Source organism: Ornithorhynchus anatinus, chromosome 18 (genome assembly GCF_004115215.2).
Source record: "Ornithorhynchus anatinus isolate Pmale09 chromosome 18, mOrnAna1.pri.v4, whole genome shotgun sequence".
Classification (NCBI taxonomy): Eukaryota; Metazoa; Chordata; class Mammalia; order Monotremata; family Ornithorhynchidae; genus Ornithorhynchus; species Ornithorhynchus anatinus.
This window is the reverse complement of record NC_041745.1, coordinates 44631432-44648270: the sequence shown is the minus strand read 5'-3', so window position 1 is coordinate 44648270 and position 16839 is coordinate 44631432. Positions and strand designations below refer to the sequence as shown.

General features: G+C 55.0%; 1 protein-coding gene across 1 annotated transcript in view; it reads right to left on the bottom strand.

The window, feature by feature from the left end:
- Positions 1-248: 248 nt before the first annotated feature.
- GLIS1 (GLIS family zinc finger 1) overlaps positions 249-16839 on the bottom strand; it is a 92575-nt gene continuing 75984 nt past the window's right edge. The window contains exons 9-11 of the mRNA XM_039914641.1: positions 6072-6256; positions 1362-1529; positions 249-1189 (exon numbers count right to left, since the gene is read on the bottom strand). Of these exons, the coding sequence (XP_039770575.1) occupies positions 1053-1189; positions 1362-1529; positions 6072-6256 (490 nt within the window). The 3' untranslated portion in view covers positions 249-1052. The remainder of the gene's footprint in view (positions 1190-1361; positions 1530-6071; positions 6257-16839) is intronic.

Sequence of the window (16839 nt, the reverse complement as noted above, 5' to 3'; positions counted from 1 at the left end):
GGGGGTCACCGGCGGCCGCCACAGTCCTGAGCGGGCCGTTCGTCACTCGGCGTTCAGTTGGCCCCAGACAGATCCGGGCCGTAAATGTATCTTTTTGGAAAGAATATCCTCTCCCGATTCCTTGGTCTAGGAAAGTATCCCCCTCTCCCTCCCTCCCTTTCCTCTCTCCATCCTCCCTCCTTTCCTCTCACCCTTTCCCCCTCCCTCCCTCCCTCTCCCTTTGCCAGTCAGAGAGGCTGAGGCCATCGTCTGGTTTCCAGTCTTTAATGCTTTCTGGGAAAATGGAAAATATAAAACCAGCTGAGGACAATGGAAATCCATTCTGTACATTTTATCTACATGAGGTCTGTGACTAAAAAATTCTTAGCAATCAAGAAACGTCCAGCGCTTTGGGCACGACACGGTCTCTGGGACAATTCAGTCTCCATGGGAAAACCCGCCTGTAGGGAAGGCATCCGCCATGACACGTTCCACATGCGACACGTTTACGGTTCAGAGGAGGGTAGGGGAAACGAGCGCCCCAGATACCCTGACCCTACCCTCCGATCGCCCAGGGCCCGGGTCCAGGGCCCGTTCTACTGGTTCCCCCTGGTTTCCGTTCAGTTCAGAGTCGGGGCTGGGGGCCGGGGGTGGGAGATTGGGTCACAGGATTGGGTCAAGTGAGCTCATACAGGCTGCCAGACTAAATGCACGTGCTGGAGCAGCCACATGGAGCAAAGCACCGGACACACCTCTGGAGTGAGCACTGGGCACGGGTCTTAGGCGAGCCCTGAACACAGCTCTGGGATGAGTACTGGAAACAGTTCCGGGGCAAGCCCTGGACACAGCTCTGAAGCTACCACTGGACAGAGCTCTCGAGTAAGCCCGAGACACAGCTCAGAAGCGACCCCTGGACACAGCTTTAGGTGGAGCCCTGGACACAGCTCTGGGGAGAGCCCTGAACACAGCTTTGGGGGGAGCACTGGACACAGCTCAGGGGCAAGTCCTGGACATAGCTCTAGGAGGAGCACTGGACCAAGGTGGAGGAGGAGCAGAGAACGAGGTTCTGGCACTTAGGTGTCCGTGTAGACGGAGGGGAGGGGACTCAAACAGTGGTCAAAGTCTCCATTGGGGAAGAACCCAGGCCCTCCCGCGCTGCCGGTGCCGACATCTTCAGACGGATACTGGCCATCAGACATGCTGTCGTAGCCTGCCGGGAGAGCCGAGGGAAGGCGCTGTGAGGGCAGTGTTGGAAATGCTTTCCCCAGATCGCTCTGGACAAGGACAAGTCTCCTCTGTCCGGTCCCCGGGTGCCCCGCAGGTGCCCCCAACCTCCCCGTCCCCCCGGCCCGGCGCCCCCAGACTCTGACAAGCTGGGTTACCTGTCTGGGCGCTGAGGCCGGGGTAACCGTTGGGCCTCAAGGGGGTGAAGCCGAGGGGTTCTCCGGCGGTGGCGGCCAGGACCTCGGGGCAGGGGGCCGGGCCCACGGCTCGGTAGCAGTCTCCGTAGTGGAAACAGTTTTGGATCGTGTGGAAGCTGCCTTGATAACCTGAGGACAGAAAGGGACATGGTTCCAGCCCGGCTGCTGCCCTTTTCCAAGACCACTCCCAAGACTTAAGTCCTTAGAATAGGGCTATGCACATAGTAAGCGCCCAATAAATACCATTGACTGACAAAAGGTGCTACCCTCCGCCCTCTGCCCTGACACCGGCCACCTTCTGCCCTCGGCCCACTGCCCTCCACCCTCCATCCTCGGCTCGCTGCCCTGGCATGAGCTTTGGCCTTGGCAAGTCTTCTGAACAGGACCGGAAACGTTTATGAGACAAGGACTTGTAAAGTCTGGCAGGACATCAGAACCTCTCGATCTTTGAGCAGTGCACAATCCCTTTCAAGAGACTTCCGTGTCTGTGGGTCACAGTGAACTGTATCAACTGAGCTCCTATTGTGTTCCAGAAACTTACTGTAGGCAGAGCAATGTATTGGGTGCCTACTGCATGCAGAGCATTCATTGATCTGGGAGCCTACTGTGTGCCAAGCACTGGATTGGATATCTACTCTGTGGAGACTGCTGAAATGGCTGCTGTGAACAGTGCTCGGCACACAGCAGTGAAAACTTGGCACTGGAGATGTGGATGGGCTCACACCAGAGGTGCCTACCTGATCTTTGACCTATGCCTTGGCTCTCCCTTGGTGCCCACTCTGAAAACCCATGGTCAGTGGCATGTCCCAAGGGGGTCTCTGGGCATCCTCTTCAGAGAACACCCTGCCCTTCCTCCCTCCTCCTCCCTGCAAGAGCCCTGCACCGATTTTAACAGATGCCACGGCGGTTAAAGATGGGCCGGGGGGTCAGGTTGTTGACCCTAGCATGTCCCAGGGAGGCGGTGGGAGAGGTGGACTAGCTGGGGGCCAGGGGAGCACAGGAAAGACATGCAAAGACACTCACATTGACATACAGAGATGCAGATAGACCCATACGCTCATCCACAAGGGTAAGCCTAGAAGCAGGAGGAGAAAGGAGAGGAGTAAGCCCTGAGGAGCAGCAGCAGAAGGAGAGGGGAGAGGACCAGGAGAAAGGAGACAGCAGCAGCTTCCTGACTTTTCTCTTCTTGGGCTATGGGCAGCTACCCACCCACTGCACCTCAAAACTAAGCTGAGGTCTCTGGGGCTGCTATGCCATGCAGGTGCCATGTAGGTGACATGCAGGTGCTTTGCAGACAGCTTGTAAATTACCCGCTCTCCCCCTTACTCTGTAGAGCCGGCCATGACCCTTGGCAAGATCTGGGCTGACACACAGGTGTCTGAGGGTAGGGGGTTGTGTGGGCAGGGGTCGGGGAAGGAAGGCAGAGCTCGTGGCCAGCCGCTCTCTGCGCCTGGAAGAGAGGCGTTGTCCCCCACCTCCTGCACGGGGCAGTGTTCTCTGTGGTCATCACAGGGGAGGAGGCAGTTAGAAACTGGGCCCGAGAGGGAGTGGGGGCCCCGTCCTGCTTCCAAAATCACATATCAGGGGGTTGCCATGTTGTAGGGGTGACCAGAGCAGAGGAGGCAGTTAAAACCTGGGCGGAGGAGAGACCCAGGGCCCCGACCTGCCTCCCAGATCACTTCTCAAGGTGTCGTCGCGCGGGGGGCCCAGGTCGCAGCCGACAGGAAATAAAGAAGCTGCGGGAGCATGGCCAGGCTGACCCCCTGGGGGCTGCCCGGGGCCTGGGAGGCCACGGTGTGAAGGAACGGTGAGCCATCCGGCCCTCAGGGAAGAGGCTGGGATCCGGAGAGTCACCGGGAAGACCTCTGCTGGGCTCGGCTCCGCTCGCCACTCCGCCCCCAGCACATGAGTCTGGGGGCTTCCTGGGGGGCCGCCCGGGTGCACACACGCAGGCTCGCAACTCACCTGCTTGGAGAAGCTCATCCTGACTGACTGAAGCCCCATTTTGGGTAGAGAAGTTCCATCAATCAGTCAGTCATACGCTATGAGCAGAGCACTGAGCTAGGTGCTTTGGAGAGTACAATACAACACATGATTCCTGCCTACAAGGGGCGTACATATTGAGGTCCCTCCCTAGGCTGCAGGAACAGGGAGTGTGAGCAGGAGGTATGAGTGGGGTGTGTGCCCTGCGAGTGTGAGTTGGGAGTGAGTGGGGAATATGAGCGGTGAGTGGGAGTGGGGGGATGTGAGCAGGGAGTGTGAGTGGAGAATGTGACGTGTGATTATGAGGGGAGTCTGACCTGTGAGTGTGAGCAGGAAGTGTGAACTTTGAATCTGAGCAGAGAGAATAATCAGGAGGTGTGAGGGGGAAGTGTGAGCAGGGACTGTGAAGCATGAAGGGGGAGTATGAGCCATGAGTATGAGTGAGGAGTGTGAGCAGGGAGTGAACTGTGGACTGAGTGCTTGGGACAATACAACAGAGTTAGACACAAGGGGCGGGAGCAGCTGGGTCATCAGCGAGGGGCCGATCATCTGGCTTCCTCCACCGATGGGGCTGGTAGATGCCAGTTCCCAGAGCCCACAGCCCAGTCCCCTGCCTTCAGAACTCCTGAGGACCCCCAAACCCCAGACCTGTTCTGCCAAAGCATCTGCCTCTGTCCAGAGTCAACCACTACCCTGTCCTCCAATCCGTCACCAACACCTGCCGGTATCACCTTCACAATATCGCCAAGATCCAGCCTTTCCTCTCCATCCAAACGGCTATCGTGCCGGTACAAGCTCTCATAATATCCCGACTGGATTATTGTGTCGGCCTCCACTCTGATCTCCCTTCCTCCCGTCTCTCCCCACTCCAGTCTAGTCATTCCGCTGCCCAGATCATCTTCCTACAGAAACGCTCTGGGCGTGTCACTTCCCTCCTCAAAAACCTCCAGTGGTTGCCTATCGACCTTTGCACGAGACAAAAACTCCTCACTCTTGGCTTCAAAGCTCTCCATCACCTTGCCCCCTCCTACCTCACCTCTCTACTCCCTTTCTACCGCCCACCCCGAACACTCCACTCCTCTGCCACTCACCTCCTCACCGTCCCCTGTTCGCACCTGGCCCACGTCCTACCGCTTTCCTGGAATGCCCTCCCTCCTCACGTCTGCCAAACTAACTCTCTTCCCCTCTTCAAAGCCCTACTGAGAACTCACCCCCTCCAAGTGGCCTTCCCAGACTGAGCCCCCCTTTTCCCTCTGCTCCCCCTCCACCCTCTGCTCCTACCCCTTCCCCCTTCCCCTCCCCTCAGCCCTGTGCTCATTTGTAAATATTATTACTCTATTTATTTTGTTAATGAGGTGTACATCCCCTCGATTCTATTTATCTTGATAATGTTGTCTTGCTTTTGTTTTGTTCTCTTTTGCTCTGCGGTCCGTCTCCTCTGATTAGACTGTGAGTCCTTCACTGGGCAGGGACTGTCTCTATCTGTTGCTGAATGGTACATTCCAAGCGCTTAGTACCGTGCTCTGCATATAGTAAGCGCTCAATAAATACTACTGAATGAATAAATGAAAGCTTCCAGTACCTCAGCTTGTAGGACCTCCACCCAAACCTCTTTCTGAACCTCCGGCCGGACCTCTGACCTAATCTCCTGCCAGACCTCTGCTGCTTCCGAGCCTCAGCCCGGACCTCTGGCGGGAGCCTCTGGCTTGACCTCTGACCAAACCTCCGGCCGCTCCCTGAGCCTCTGCCTGGACCTTGGACCAGGCCTACGCCCGGACCTTCATCATTGCCTGCTGCCCAGCCCTCGCCCCTCTAGGCCAAATCGCCGGTGGCCCTCGGGGGGCTGGGCCACCCTGTCTGTCTTCTTCCCAGAGCAGGAGGATCCAATCAGAAGCCAGCGAGCCCTCGGAGTCGGAGGGGAAACGGTGCCCGTTGGCTGGACTGTGAGTGGGGCTCTCGGCTCCCAGCTGGCCGGAAACTGCTGGTCTCCAGTGACCTTCTTCTGTCCCCACTCCACTTCGCTGATCCCAGACCCCGCCCAAGACCCCCCCCCCCCGCACCATACACACACATACACACACCGTGAGGAGGGCAAGAGATAGGGCTCCTGTCTCCACCTCCAGGAGGCTGCCCCAAGTCCCCGTTCTGAAAGGATGTGGGTCTCTGGGCCCATATTCCACATTCCTCCACCTGCCCAGCATTTGGCCCATGGCACAGTGATCACTGACTTGGAGAAGAGTTGGAATATCCTATGCATATCGCTGTCGGCCAGTGTCCCCCGGGCCTCTGCCTCCCTTGCTTCCGTCGTCATCCTCTTCACCACTGAAACCATCACCACCACCATGGCCACCGAAGCCACCATCACCATTATCCCATTCACCACCACCTAAAAAATCACCACGACCCATCACCACCACCGCCATCCCAAATCACTAACATCTCGACCACCATCATCACCAGCAGTGCCACTAAAACCACCTAAACACAATCACCGTGACCACTGTGACCACCACCACTGTGACCATCCAGCACCACTGCCACTAAAACCACCTAAACACAATCACCGAGACCATCCCAATCACCACCATCATCGTTATCACTATCACCACCAGCCCCTTCACCTCCACCTCCACCAGCACCTTCGCCACCCTCATTTCCAGTTCCAGGGGAAGCTCGAGTGGCTCCTACCTTGGGGTGCTTGCTGACCCGACTGGCTCTGGAACTGAGCGTAAGGTTTACGTGAGCCTGTGGTGAAGAGGGATCCATCTGGAGGGAGGCTCTGTGGTGGCTGAGGGGTATGTTTCTGCAATAGGGAAGGTGGACCGAGTGTTTTCAGAGAGCTGACATGAGGTGAGAGAATACTTGGCGTGAGCCTAAAAGAAGAAAACAGAAACAGCTTGGTCAGAGGGAAGGAAAGGGGATGACAGCCAACTCTGGAAACGCTCCCACCCCCCACCCCCAGGGGTGTCTTCAGAAATCAACCGTGTTGGAACTGAATCGGACCCGTGCCTTTTTAAAGCACCGTGAAAGAATCGTTAGCTTCCCCAGGAAGATGCCCTGGCCAGCTATCCTGGATTCAGCAGACAACCATTTCCCCGACTAAGCCCTCATTTCCTTTTCTCCTACTCCCTTCTGCTTCGCCCTCGCACTTGGATTTGCCCCTTTTATTCACCCCTCCCTCAGTCCGACCGCACTTACGTCCACATCCATCATTTATTTATATTAGCATCTGAGTCCCCCTCTAGATTGTAAACTCGTTGTGGGCAGGGAACGTTTCTACCATCACTGTTATACTGTACTCTCCCAAGCATTTGATACTGTGCTCTGCACACAGTAATCTCTCAATCGATCTAGCAGTGGCATTTATTGAGCCCTTACTATGTACGGAGCACTGTATTAAGAGCTTGGGAGAGTTCAATCCACCAGAATTAGCAGACATTTCCCTGCCCTTAAGGAGCTTACTCAATCAATACAATTGATCGATTGACTGTTTGCATCTACCCCAGCACCCAGGATATAAGTGCTTATTAAATGCTCTAACTCCCATTTTAGACACACACGGCGCACTCAGACAAGAGCTCATGCTGCCCACACGTGGACAGGGAACGCCCCCACCCCGAGTGGGCCTGGGGTTTGAGAGAGCAAGGAGGTACCAACCACCACCACCTCACCGCCCCCTGCAACATTACGAACCTCCCCGCAGGGTCGAAGCTGAATCCGTCAGCTGGTCTAAGGGTCGGGGAGGGCGGGATCCGGGTGGCTTCTTCCCTTCCTCCCCTCGCTGCCCCCCAGCTGGTTCTGGCAGTGGGGGCTCCACCCCTCCGCCCTTCGCTGCCCGGCAACTGGTTCTGGCCATGAGAGCTCCTCCACCTCCACCTCTTGCTGCCCAGCAGCTGGTTCCCGCCAGGGCCCGCCTCAATTTGGGAGTGAGAGACCGTGTTTGGTTTGGATGGATCATGTGTGTGGCTTCCTGCCTCACCCTCACCCAGTTCCCCAATTCTGTGTTGGAATCTGGCTTGGGGGTTCTTCCGCTGACCTCCCCATGCAGACCACCAGTCCAGGGCCGAGGGTTCCGGCTGCCCTGCTCCTGCTATTGGCCAAACCCCGCTTCCCCACCAAAATCTCCCACCGTGTTCACAGTCATCCCTCCCTCCACGGCATCTTCTACAGTGCTCACAAAGATCTCCCCGACAAAGATCTCCCACCAAGCTCACAGTCCTCCCACCCAAAATTTCCCTCACTGCTCAGTCTCAGCCCAATCTCCCACAACACTCAGAGTCTCCCCGTCAATGTTTTCCCCAGTGTTCACAATTCCTCTTCTCTGAACTCCCTCCCTCTTCATATCCTCCAGACCAGGGCTCTCCCCATCTTCCCAGCCCTTCTAAAGTCACCTCTGGTTTCACTTCCCCAAATGCCAGCCCCCTATTTGGCACCCACTGTGCCCTTTAATACTCTCAGTCACTGGTAGCATTTTGGCATACAAGTTCTTACTTAGGTACTCATCCACCCACATAACCACTTTCTTCCTTCCTCTTGTTCGAAATTGAGCATCTGTCTACCCTGGACAGGGGCAGGTATCGTGTCTACCATATTCACTGTACTCTCTCAAGCAGCTAGCGCAGTGCTCGGCACAGAGCAGGTGCTCAATAAATACTACTGATCGATCACCTGGTTAAAAATGGAGAGAAAACATCAGTTGGAAAAGGAAAAAATCCCAGTCCCTCCAGATGGCTCCCATTTTTTCACAAAGGAAGACAGACCACAGGGAGGCCAGACATTCTAGGGAAGCCGTGTTTCTCGGAGGATCCAGGCGGTGGGGGGGGGGGGGTAATAATAATACTGCTGGTATTTGTTAAGCGCTTACTATGTGCCAAGCACTGTTCTAAGTGCTGGGGTAGATACAAGGTATTCAGGTTGTCCCACATGGGGCTCATAGTTTTAATCCCCATTTTACAGATGAGGTAACTGAGGCACAGAGAAATTAAGTGACTTGCCCAAAGTCTCACAGTTGACAAGTGGCAAAGCCGGGATTAGAACGCGTGACCTCTGACTTTCAAGCCCGTGCTTCTTCCACTAAGCCAAGCTGCTTCTCTTAAGCATTTGGGGATGGCAGTGGCAGGAGTTGGGGGGAGTTATGAGGGGGGAGATGGTCCCAAGTCCCTGGGAGGGCCACAGCCACTGTGGGTCTGTTTCCTGTATGAAAGCCCCATACCGGTCAGCCAAGCCATGCGGAGCTTCATCAGGCAGAGTCTCGCTTAGCTGAGACCAGAACGTCTGGGCCCTCGGTGAGGGTTGGGAGATGTGGGGCGTGCTGACATTCCCAACCCCTGCCAAGGCAGCGGGGTCTCCACAGACTCTAGCAGGCAGCGGCGGGGGCGGGGGGGCAGGGGGTTGTCTCTGGAAACACCAGCAGGCGACGGGGGTTTCCAGAGATAGGGGCGGACAGGTCTCCCCAGACACCAGTGGGTAGGGGTGTTTCTGGAGATTCTGGCGGGAAGGTCTCGGCTCTTTTGGAAGGCAGCAACTTGCCAGGGGTCAGGTGTCTGGTTAAGGTTTCAGAAAGGGGCCCACGGTGCGTGGTGGGGCTGCGGGCGAGGGATCGAGGGGCCAGTCCCCTTCTCTGAAGTGGCTCATGTCATGTTCCACTTCCGTGCCCAAACCAGATGGCCGGTGGACACCATCCAGCCTTAGAGGGTCATCTGTGGCAAGGAAGAACAGAGTCCATTTGGTTTCCAGTTGGAAGACTTCCTCGTAAGGGGAGTAAAACCTTCCTCCAAGACAAGAATGAGCAAAGATTTCCATCTCTTCCCTCTCACTGAGGAGAGTGTGTCCTGCTGGGCACATCAATCTGTCAGGGTTGATTGAGCACTTACCATGTGCAGAGCACTGTACTAAACACTTGGGAGAGTACGATACCACAGAATTGGTAGCAATGATCCCTAACTACCAGGAGCTTACAGTCTAGATGGGGAGATGGACATTAAAATGAATGACATTGTATTGTACCCCCAGTGCTTAATACAGTGTTCTGCACATAGTAAGCACTCAGTATCATTGATTGATTGATAGATTATGGAAATGTTCATAAGTGTAGTGTGGCTGAAGATGGGGGGAGACGGGTAGGCCCATGCTATGTACAGTGAGGAGGATGTGTCCATGCCATGTACAGTGACAAGGGTGTGTCCTTGCTGTTTACAGTGAGGGAGATGGGTCCACACCGTGAACAGTGAGGGGGATGAGTCCATGCCATGTATAGTGAGGAAGGTGTGTCCATGCCATTTACAGTGAGAAGGACTTGTCCATGCCGTGTACAGTGAGGGGGACGTGTCCACGCTGTGTACAGTGAGGGGAACGGGTCTACACGGAATACAGTGAGGAGGATGTGTCCACACTGTGCTAATCTGGTCTCTGGGTGGGAGCCAATGCTGAAGCTGTGTTTCTGTTCTGGATCTTGCCTTGGGAGTTTTCTGTCAGCAAAGACTCAGGAAACAGTTACGCTGAGTATTCTCTCTCTCTCATTCTCTCTCTTTTCCCTACATCCATCTGAATTTGGGCGAATCAAAGCTAATCACTGCCAGGTGTCCATCCCTAGTTGGGGGAATTTCTGGAATTTGCAGCCTCCTTTACCCTTCTCTCCACCCCAGCCCAGCCCCAATCCCCTCCTCAAGCTTTTCCCCCTCCCTCCAGCCCCTGGACTCCATCGGCCCCTCGGTCTCCCCAGCTTCCTTCAGCCCAACTCCCTCCTTCCCTTCCACCCGGCAGGGCTCTCCCATTCCGTCCCTTCTCCTGACTCCCCTCCGGGCCACCAGGAGGCCTAAGAGCCTGGCAACTGCTTCAGGTCACCAGTAGGCTGCCGCGTGGAGGCAGTCGGGAAGCTCCCTGGCCGGGCAGTGCCCCCAAATACTCTCAATCGATTCATCAACCCAAATGCCTTCCTGCCCCCAAAGACTGTCGCTGCTGGGTTTTTTCATCCTCTCATCCTCCCGCACTGACCTGCACTCCCAGCCTGGACCCTTACCCATCACCGAAGGGTTCAGCAGAGCCAGGAGGAGGGCGGGGGTCGACCCACATCTCCAGACGCCTGTGCCCGTGCCTGCGCCTGTGAGCAATTAGAAACTGAACTGGACCTCCTCACTGGTCTCTCTGCCTCCAGCCTCATCGTCTAAAGTCCATACTTCCAGGTGCAGCATGCATCATCTTCCCATAACCTCACTCAACACCAGTCTCTTCACTTCTCAAAGCTCTCCAGTGGCTACTCATCTCTCTCCCCTTCCAAGAGACCCCTGACGATCCATTCTAAGGATCTCTGCCAGCTCTCTTTAGCCTAAAGATCTGTTCTCTTCACCTGCTGCTCACCACTTGGCTCTCTGGACCTCTCCCAAGCTCTCCTCCTAACTGACACACGCAGAGAAAAAGATGTGTCTTTCAAACTCAAAGACAAAACCATTTTTTCTTTCAGGATCCTTCTCGGAGATCCCCTAGGGGATAGAGCTTGGGAGTCAGAAGACCTGGATTTTCATCCTGACTCCGCCATTAGCCTGCTGTGGGATCTTGGGCAAGTCACTTCACTTCTCTGTGCCTCAGTTTCCTCATCTGTAAAACGGTAATACTATATCTTTTCTCCCTCCTTCTTAGGCCATGAATCCTGTGCGTGATGAGAACTGTGAATCGATCTAATTATCTTGTGTCTACCATAGTTCTCGGCACAGAGTAAGCACTTAACATATATGACAACGCTTAGTAGAAGTGATAAGTTCTACGGTGGCGCAGCCATTTCTTGCCAGATGGCAGTGGGACAGGCTAGTCTATCCCAGGAAAATGACCGCCATCCCCCACCTTTAGGCTGTCCCTGTTCAGACGGGGACTCAATACAGGGCTCACCTTTGCCAGTCTTACACCCTGGACAACTGGGATGGTTGCTGCCCTCCTGTCCCGCTCCATCCTGCCCTTTCCCAGCATCCTCAGCCCCAGCCTCAACCTCAGCCCTAACCCACCTCGGCTCGGCCTCACCTGTCCCAGCCTCACTTTCAGGCCAGCTCCGGCTCAGTCCCGGCTCCCTTCCCCATGGAGAACAGTGTCCTTTGATGGCAGCTGAATGGCCAGGCCCGCTTCCCTGGGGGCCACCCTTGGGGTTTCCCTGGACCCGAAGGGTTTAGTCCACATGGGTGGCCAAACGCCTTGGCTGGATTCGCCCAGCAGAGGTCAGTGGCCAGGCCGCAGGGGAGTTCAGCAGTGCCGCCTACCGCAGGTGGGTCCTGAGGCTGTGGTCACAGTTTTGGCGGGGGGGGGGTTTGATGACATTTGTTAAGTGCTGGGGAGGATACAAGATGATCAGTTTGTTCCACTTGGGGCTCACAGTCTTAATCCCCGTTTTACAGATGAGGGAACTGAGGCACAGAGAAGCTAAGTGACTTGCCCAAAGTCACACAGCTATCAAACGGTAGAGCTGGGATTAGAATCCATGACCTCTGACTCCCAAGCCTGTGCTCTTTCCACTGAGCCACGCTGCTTCTCAGTGAGGCTAGTTTCTCTGACTAATGAAAAGTTTCAGACCAAAAATAACTAACTCGTGCCTGCCCCGTTCCAGGAAGAGAAGAGAGTCCCAAGATCTGGGCTGTGAAACTCCCTTCTAATCTGTTGTGTGTCTGGTTTAGCCAATCCCTAGCCCCACAATTTACCCTGCCCACACCCTCAACAGCCTCACCATCCTGCCCTGCCCATCCCCCTGACCACCCCACCGACCTGCCCTGCGCATGCCCTGGAGGCTGGTTCTAGCACCTTCAGAACGAATGCCTCAAAGTTGGCATGCAAGCAACTGAACTCAGTAACCATGACACAGTGCTCTACAACTCTACAGTGATCCTCGAGACATAGGGTTTGGGTCTACCCGCTGGGGGCTTCTTTTCTAAAATGACAGCTGTCACTAGGCAATACCAAGTCCTGGGTCAGAAGGGAGGGCGGGCAGGCAAGGTGAGCATCAGCCCCTCCGCCCCCCTCTCGTAATGGAGCTGGGCAACACTGCCTGCCTCTGAAGCTCCTGATTCTGAACAGAACAAGAGAGACAATAAGGCATGGTGTGTGGGCTTTTGTTCCGCTTTTGGCCCAGGGCACCACTGGGAAACAGGGAATCCTGTCCTTCGTTGGCAGCTGGCACCCAGACAAAATGGCCCCACCCCACTGAGACTGGGCAGCTCTGAGCAGTGACCCCAGCAGGCCACTTCCTAGATCTCCTGGGGGACTCAGGGAACTCTGCCAGGGTGAGCCACTCATTGCATTTCCCCTGCCATAGCAGTCACAACTAGAGGCCACCCTTTGGCATTCACAACTGGCCTGTCCAACCCCACTGGCTCTAGCCTTGAGGCCAACCTGGCCTCAGCATCCTTCCCAATAGATCACGGGGGAGGGAGAGGGGCTGAGGCCTAAAATCCTTCCACATTCACCCGAATACCACCCCCAGGGACAGGGAGAGACTGGGACTGAAGTCCTGGAGTCCCATCCATTATGAGCCAAGCCAATTTATGCATGCCAACAGAGCCCTATCCCACCCTCAAGAGAGGGCCTCTCTTTCTCCCGAAGATTCCAACCTGGGGGAGGAAGGACGGTCTTGTGCATCTGCTGGATGCTCCCAGGCACTTAGCACAGCATTTCTGTCGGGAGGCACTCGGTACATACTGTTCTTGCTCCTCAGGTGGGGGCTACCCCATCACAGTTGGGAGTACTGGAAGGATCTCCGGGGGGTGCACAAGATGGGGCACTTTAGGGTCCCTTCAACCACCTCCGCCAACATCGGCAAATCCAGCCAAGGCCAAAGGTGCGCAGGGAGAGGGAGCACAGGTGAAAATTCAGCAGTCACCTTTCCCCAGGACTGCAGCCTCCCAGCTGCCCTCCTCTGGTCAAGTAAAACATCTGAGAGCCAGACCCTGTGGCCGGAAGGGTGCCCGGAGGCCCCTCCGAAGCCACAGCAGAAGGGCACGTGAGTGATGCCCTGTTCTCAGATGGCCGACACTCACAGGAGAGAAGTTTCGCCTGAGTCCTTCAGAGCCTGGCTCCTGAGAGACCATCTTACCCAAGTCCCCCCGCCAGTCAGCGGCCACTATAAATCAGCATTCGGGACCTGTACGGCCGGCGACAGCAGACCACCTGGCCACCGTTCCAAAAGAACCCGCGATACCCCAACACCACGTGACGTGAACGTACACCAAACCCCGGGACCCTCATTTCATAGGGTAAAAAATATTTGTCAGTCACAAACTTCTGTTCTCAATGAAGTATGGAGAGAAAGTACTGTAAACTCACATGACCTGGTGAACAGAGAATTTGGGGCAAGTCTGTGTGCAAGAAAAATACTCTATGAGTCACATAAAGCCAGGATAAATACACTTGTCAGGAAATCAGATCCTGTTAGGACTTTCCAAGTGAATTAGATATTGGTGTCAGACGTTTAACAGGTCTCCACAAACTGCTTGGGAAAAGCAGGGGTCGTGCTAAGTATTGACTTTGGCAGGAAGGGTGGAATGTGGGTATCTTCCTCATCTTCTTCATGTCCTAAAAAACCACATTTCCATCAAATTCTGGATCTCCTATGCGCCCAAGTGGACACTGTGAACCCTGGCAGGGGCAATGAGAAGCGACAGGCAGGGTTTTAGCATCCCTGCATTTCATTGCTCGAGGTGGGACATTTGGGGAGCGGTCAAGTGAGACCTTTCCAGGGGCGGGGCCAGTAGCCACTGTCACCCAGTGCCCATGTTCTCTGCCCACCTTGGATTTAGTCTTGGCCCTGGAGACGGGAGGAGGAAGCAGCTCACTCAAGAAATTTGGGGAAGGGGTTTAATTCAAATAAACCCAATATGGACCCAGACTTATGCTGGCATATGTGTGTAATTGTGTGTGTGTCTATACAAACAATTGTCCTTTTGTAAAAAAGACACCACTGACAATGAAGTTCACCTATGATCACGTGTGTGGCTGAGAAGGCCAATATGGGACCCATAGTCCCAACCACATTGTGCCCACACCAAAAGCTGTGCTTTATTTTGTTATCATGTTCCATGTTTGCAGCAATTGGAGCCATTTTTCCTTTCCCTCATCTCTGTTCCTTATGAAACTTTGGCTCCAAAAGAGCTGCTTCGGTCTCAGTAACAATACACCAATCAATCTGTCAGTCAGTCAATCACCAGGCCATCACCCACCGAGTCAGTAAAATGCAACACTGTCCGAGGCTTTGCCTAAACTCATCCTTAAAGCATTGCCTCAGCCCTCCCGGCTTTCAGTTCACCAAATTCAGCGCCCTATTCAACGGTCGTTTGGATCTCCCGCCGTCATTCCTTCTCCTCACGTGTTCCGCCCAGCACTGTCGTGTTAACGTGAACGCAGCCTCGATGCTTAGAGACTGATGCCGTGCCAGAACTGGATCATCTGTGATCTTATCTATCTGCCATGGAGCCCGGCCCGTATTCAGCATCAAGGAGCTGCTCGAGGAGCCAGGCGTGGCGTTTGTGAGGAATCTGTGCCCCTCAGCTGGAGGGAAGGTTGGATGGCATATCGACTTCCATTTAGGCTTCTGTCCATATCGACTTCCATTTAGGCATTTATTCATCTACATATTTTTGCCCTTCTCTTCTTCTAGCTGTAAGTTACCGCAATGCCCGTCTCCCCTGCTAGACCGTAAGCTCCTCAAGGGCAGCGATGAGGTCTTCGGGCCCCAGGTACCCTGTCTAAGAGGCTGCTAGCTCTTTTCCATGAGCTCCGACAGCTCTCTCAAGATGGGACCCCCATCACCTCTCCAGGGCTGGGCCTGGGGGCAGCTCCCCAGTGACTCTGGGGCCGGGGGAGCGTAGGAGCTGTCAGCCAGGTCATCGACAGCTACTGACCTCAAAAGCAAAGAGAGAGGAGAAAGGGTCTGGGGGATGGTAGGAAGGGGAGATTTTCCCCAGCTGGCAAGTGGCCCAGAGCTGCCAGGCCTAGGGTGCCCAGCCTTGGAAGGGCTAGTCATGACCGTTCCGGGCCGGAGAGCTCTGTCTGCATCTTGGGGTGCCAGCTCAGTGGCTCTTGTGTTTAACAGGAGGCTCACGGCCCCATTTATGTTGGGGAGGGGAAAAGTGAAGGCGAGAACATGTGCAAGCGGGAGGGGGCCAAGCTCCTGGTGGGGCCAAAAGGAGCCGGGAATGTCCACCTGCAGGTCACCATGGGCAACCACCACACTGTGATCCCAGACTTGGCAAACACCCACTGTGGGGAAGAAGATGGTGGTGAAGGACACGGCTTGGGCCCGAGCAGGGGGATTCTAGACCTGGACCCACACTGAGATCATCTTATTTTCAGTGTTTAGAAGGTTTCCATGGTCAAGGGAGAACTGAACCACATGACCCAGAGGCTAGGAATGTTGGGAAAGCAGTGAATGGCCTCCCTACATTCCAGGCTGGGCTTCCCCTCTGGGTCAAGACCATCCACATCCTGACCTAACCAGAGAATCAGAACCATCTCCCCATGTCCTTGAGAAGTAGCATGGCTTAGAGGAAAGAGCACAGGCTTGGGAGTCAGAGGACTTGGATTCTAATCCCGGCTCCGTCACTTGGGTGCCATGTGACCTTGGGCAAGTCACTTAACTTCTCTGGGACTCATTTCCCTCATCTGTAAAATGGGGATTAAGACTGTGAGCCCCACGTGGGACAACCTGATTCCCCTATGTCTACCCCAGCGCTTAGAACAGTGCTCGGCACATAGTAAGCGCTTAACAAATACCAACATTATTATTATTATTATTACCCCAGCACTCAGAAGAGTGCTTGGCACATAATAAGGGTTAACAAATGCCATAATTATTATTATTATGACCCTAACCCTAATCATGGCCTAATGGAAAGAGCCTGGACCTGCAAGTCAGAGGAACCGGGTCATCATCATTATCATCATCATCACCCAGCACTGGGAAGTTGCACAGAACCAGGATGGTCTCCTCATCACCCAGGTTGCGATGGTGTCCCCATTGCTCAAGGCTGGGACATTCTTCCCATTGCCCAGGGCCAGGGCATTCTCCCCATTGCCCAGGGCCAGGATATTCTCCCCATTGCCCAGGGCCAGGATATTCTCCCCGTTACTCTGGTCCAGGATGGTCTCCCTGTTGTTCAGGGCTGGGATGGTCTCCCCATCTCCCAGACCTGGGACGATCTCCCTGTAGCTCAAGTTCAGGATGTTCTCCCCCCTACCCAGGGCCGGGACGGTCTTCCCATCTCTCAGGGCCAGGATGTTCTCCCCTCTGCTCAGAACCAGGATTGTCTCCCCATCACCCAGAGCTGGGATGTTCTCCCTGTCACCCAAGGCCAGGACATTCTCCCTGTTGCCCAGGGCCAGGATGGTCACCCCATCACCCAGGCCCGGAATGTTCTCCCTGACTCCCAGGACTAATCTCCCACCAATTCCCCATCACTTCTTCTTTCTCAGTGGCAACACACAAGCA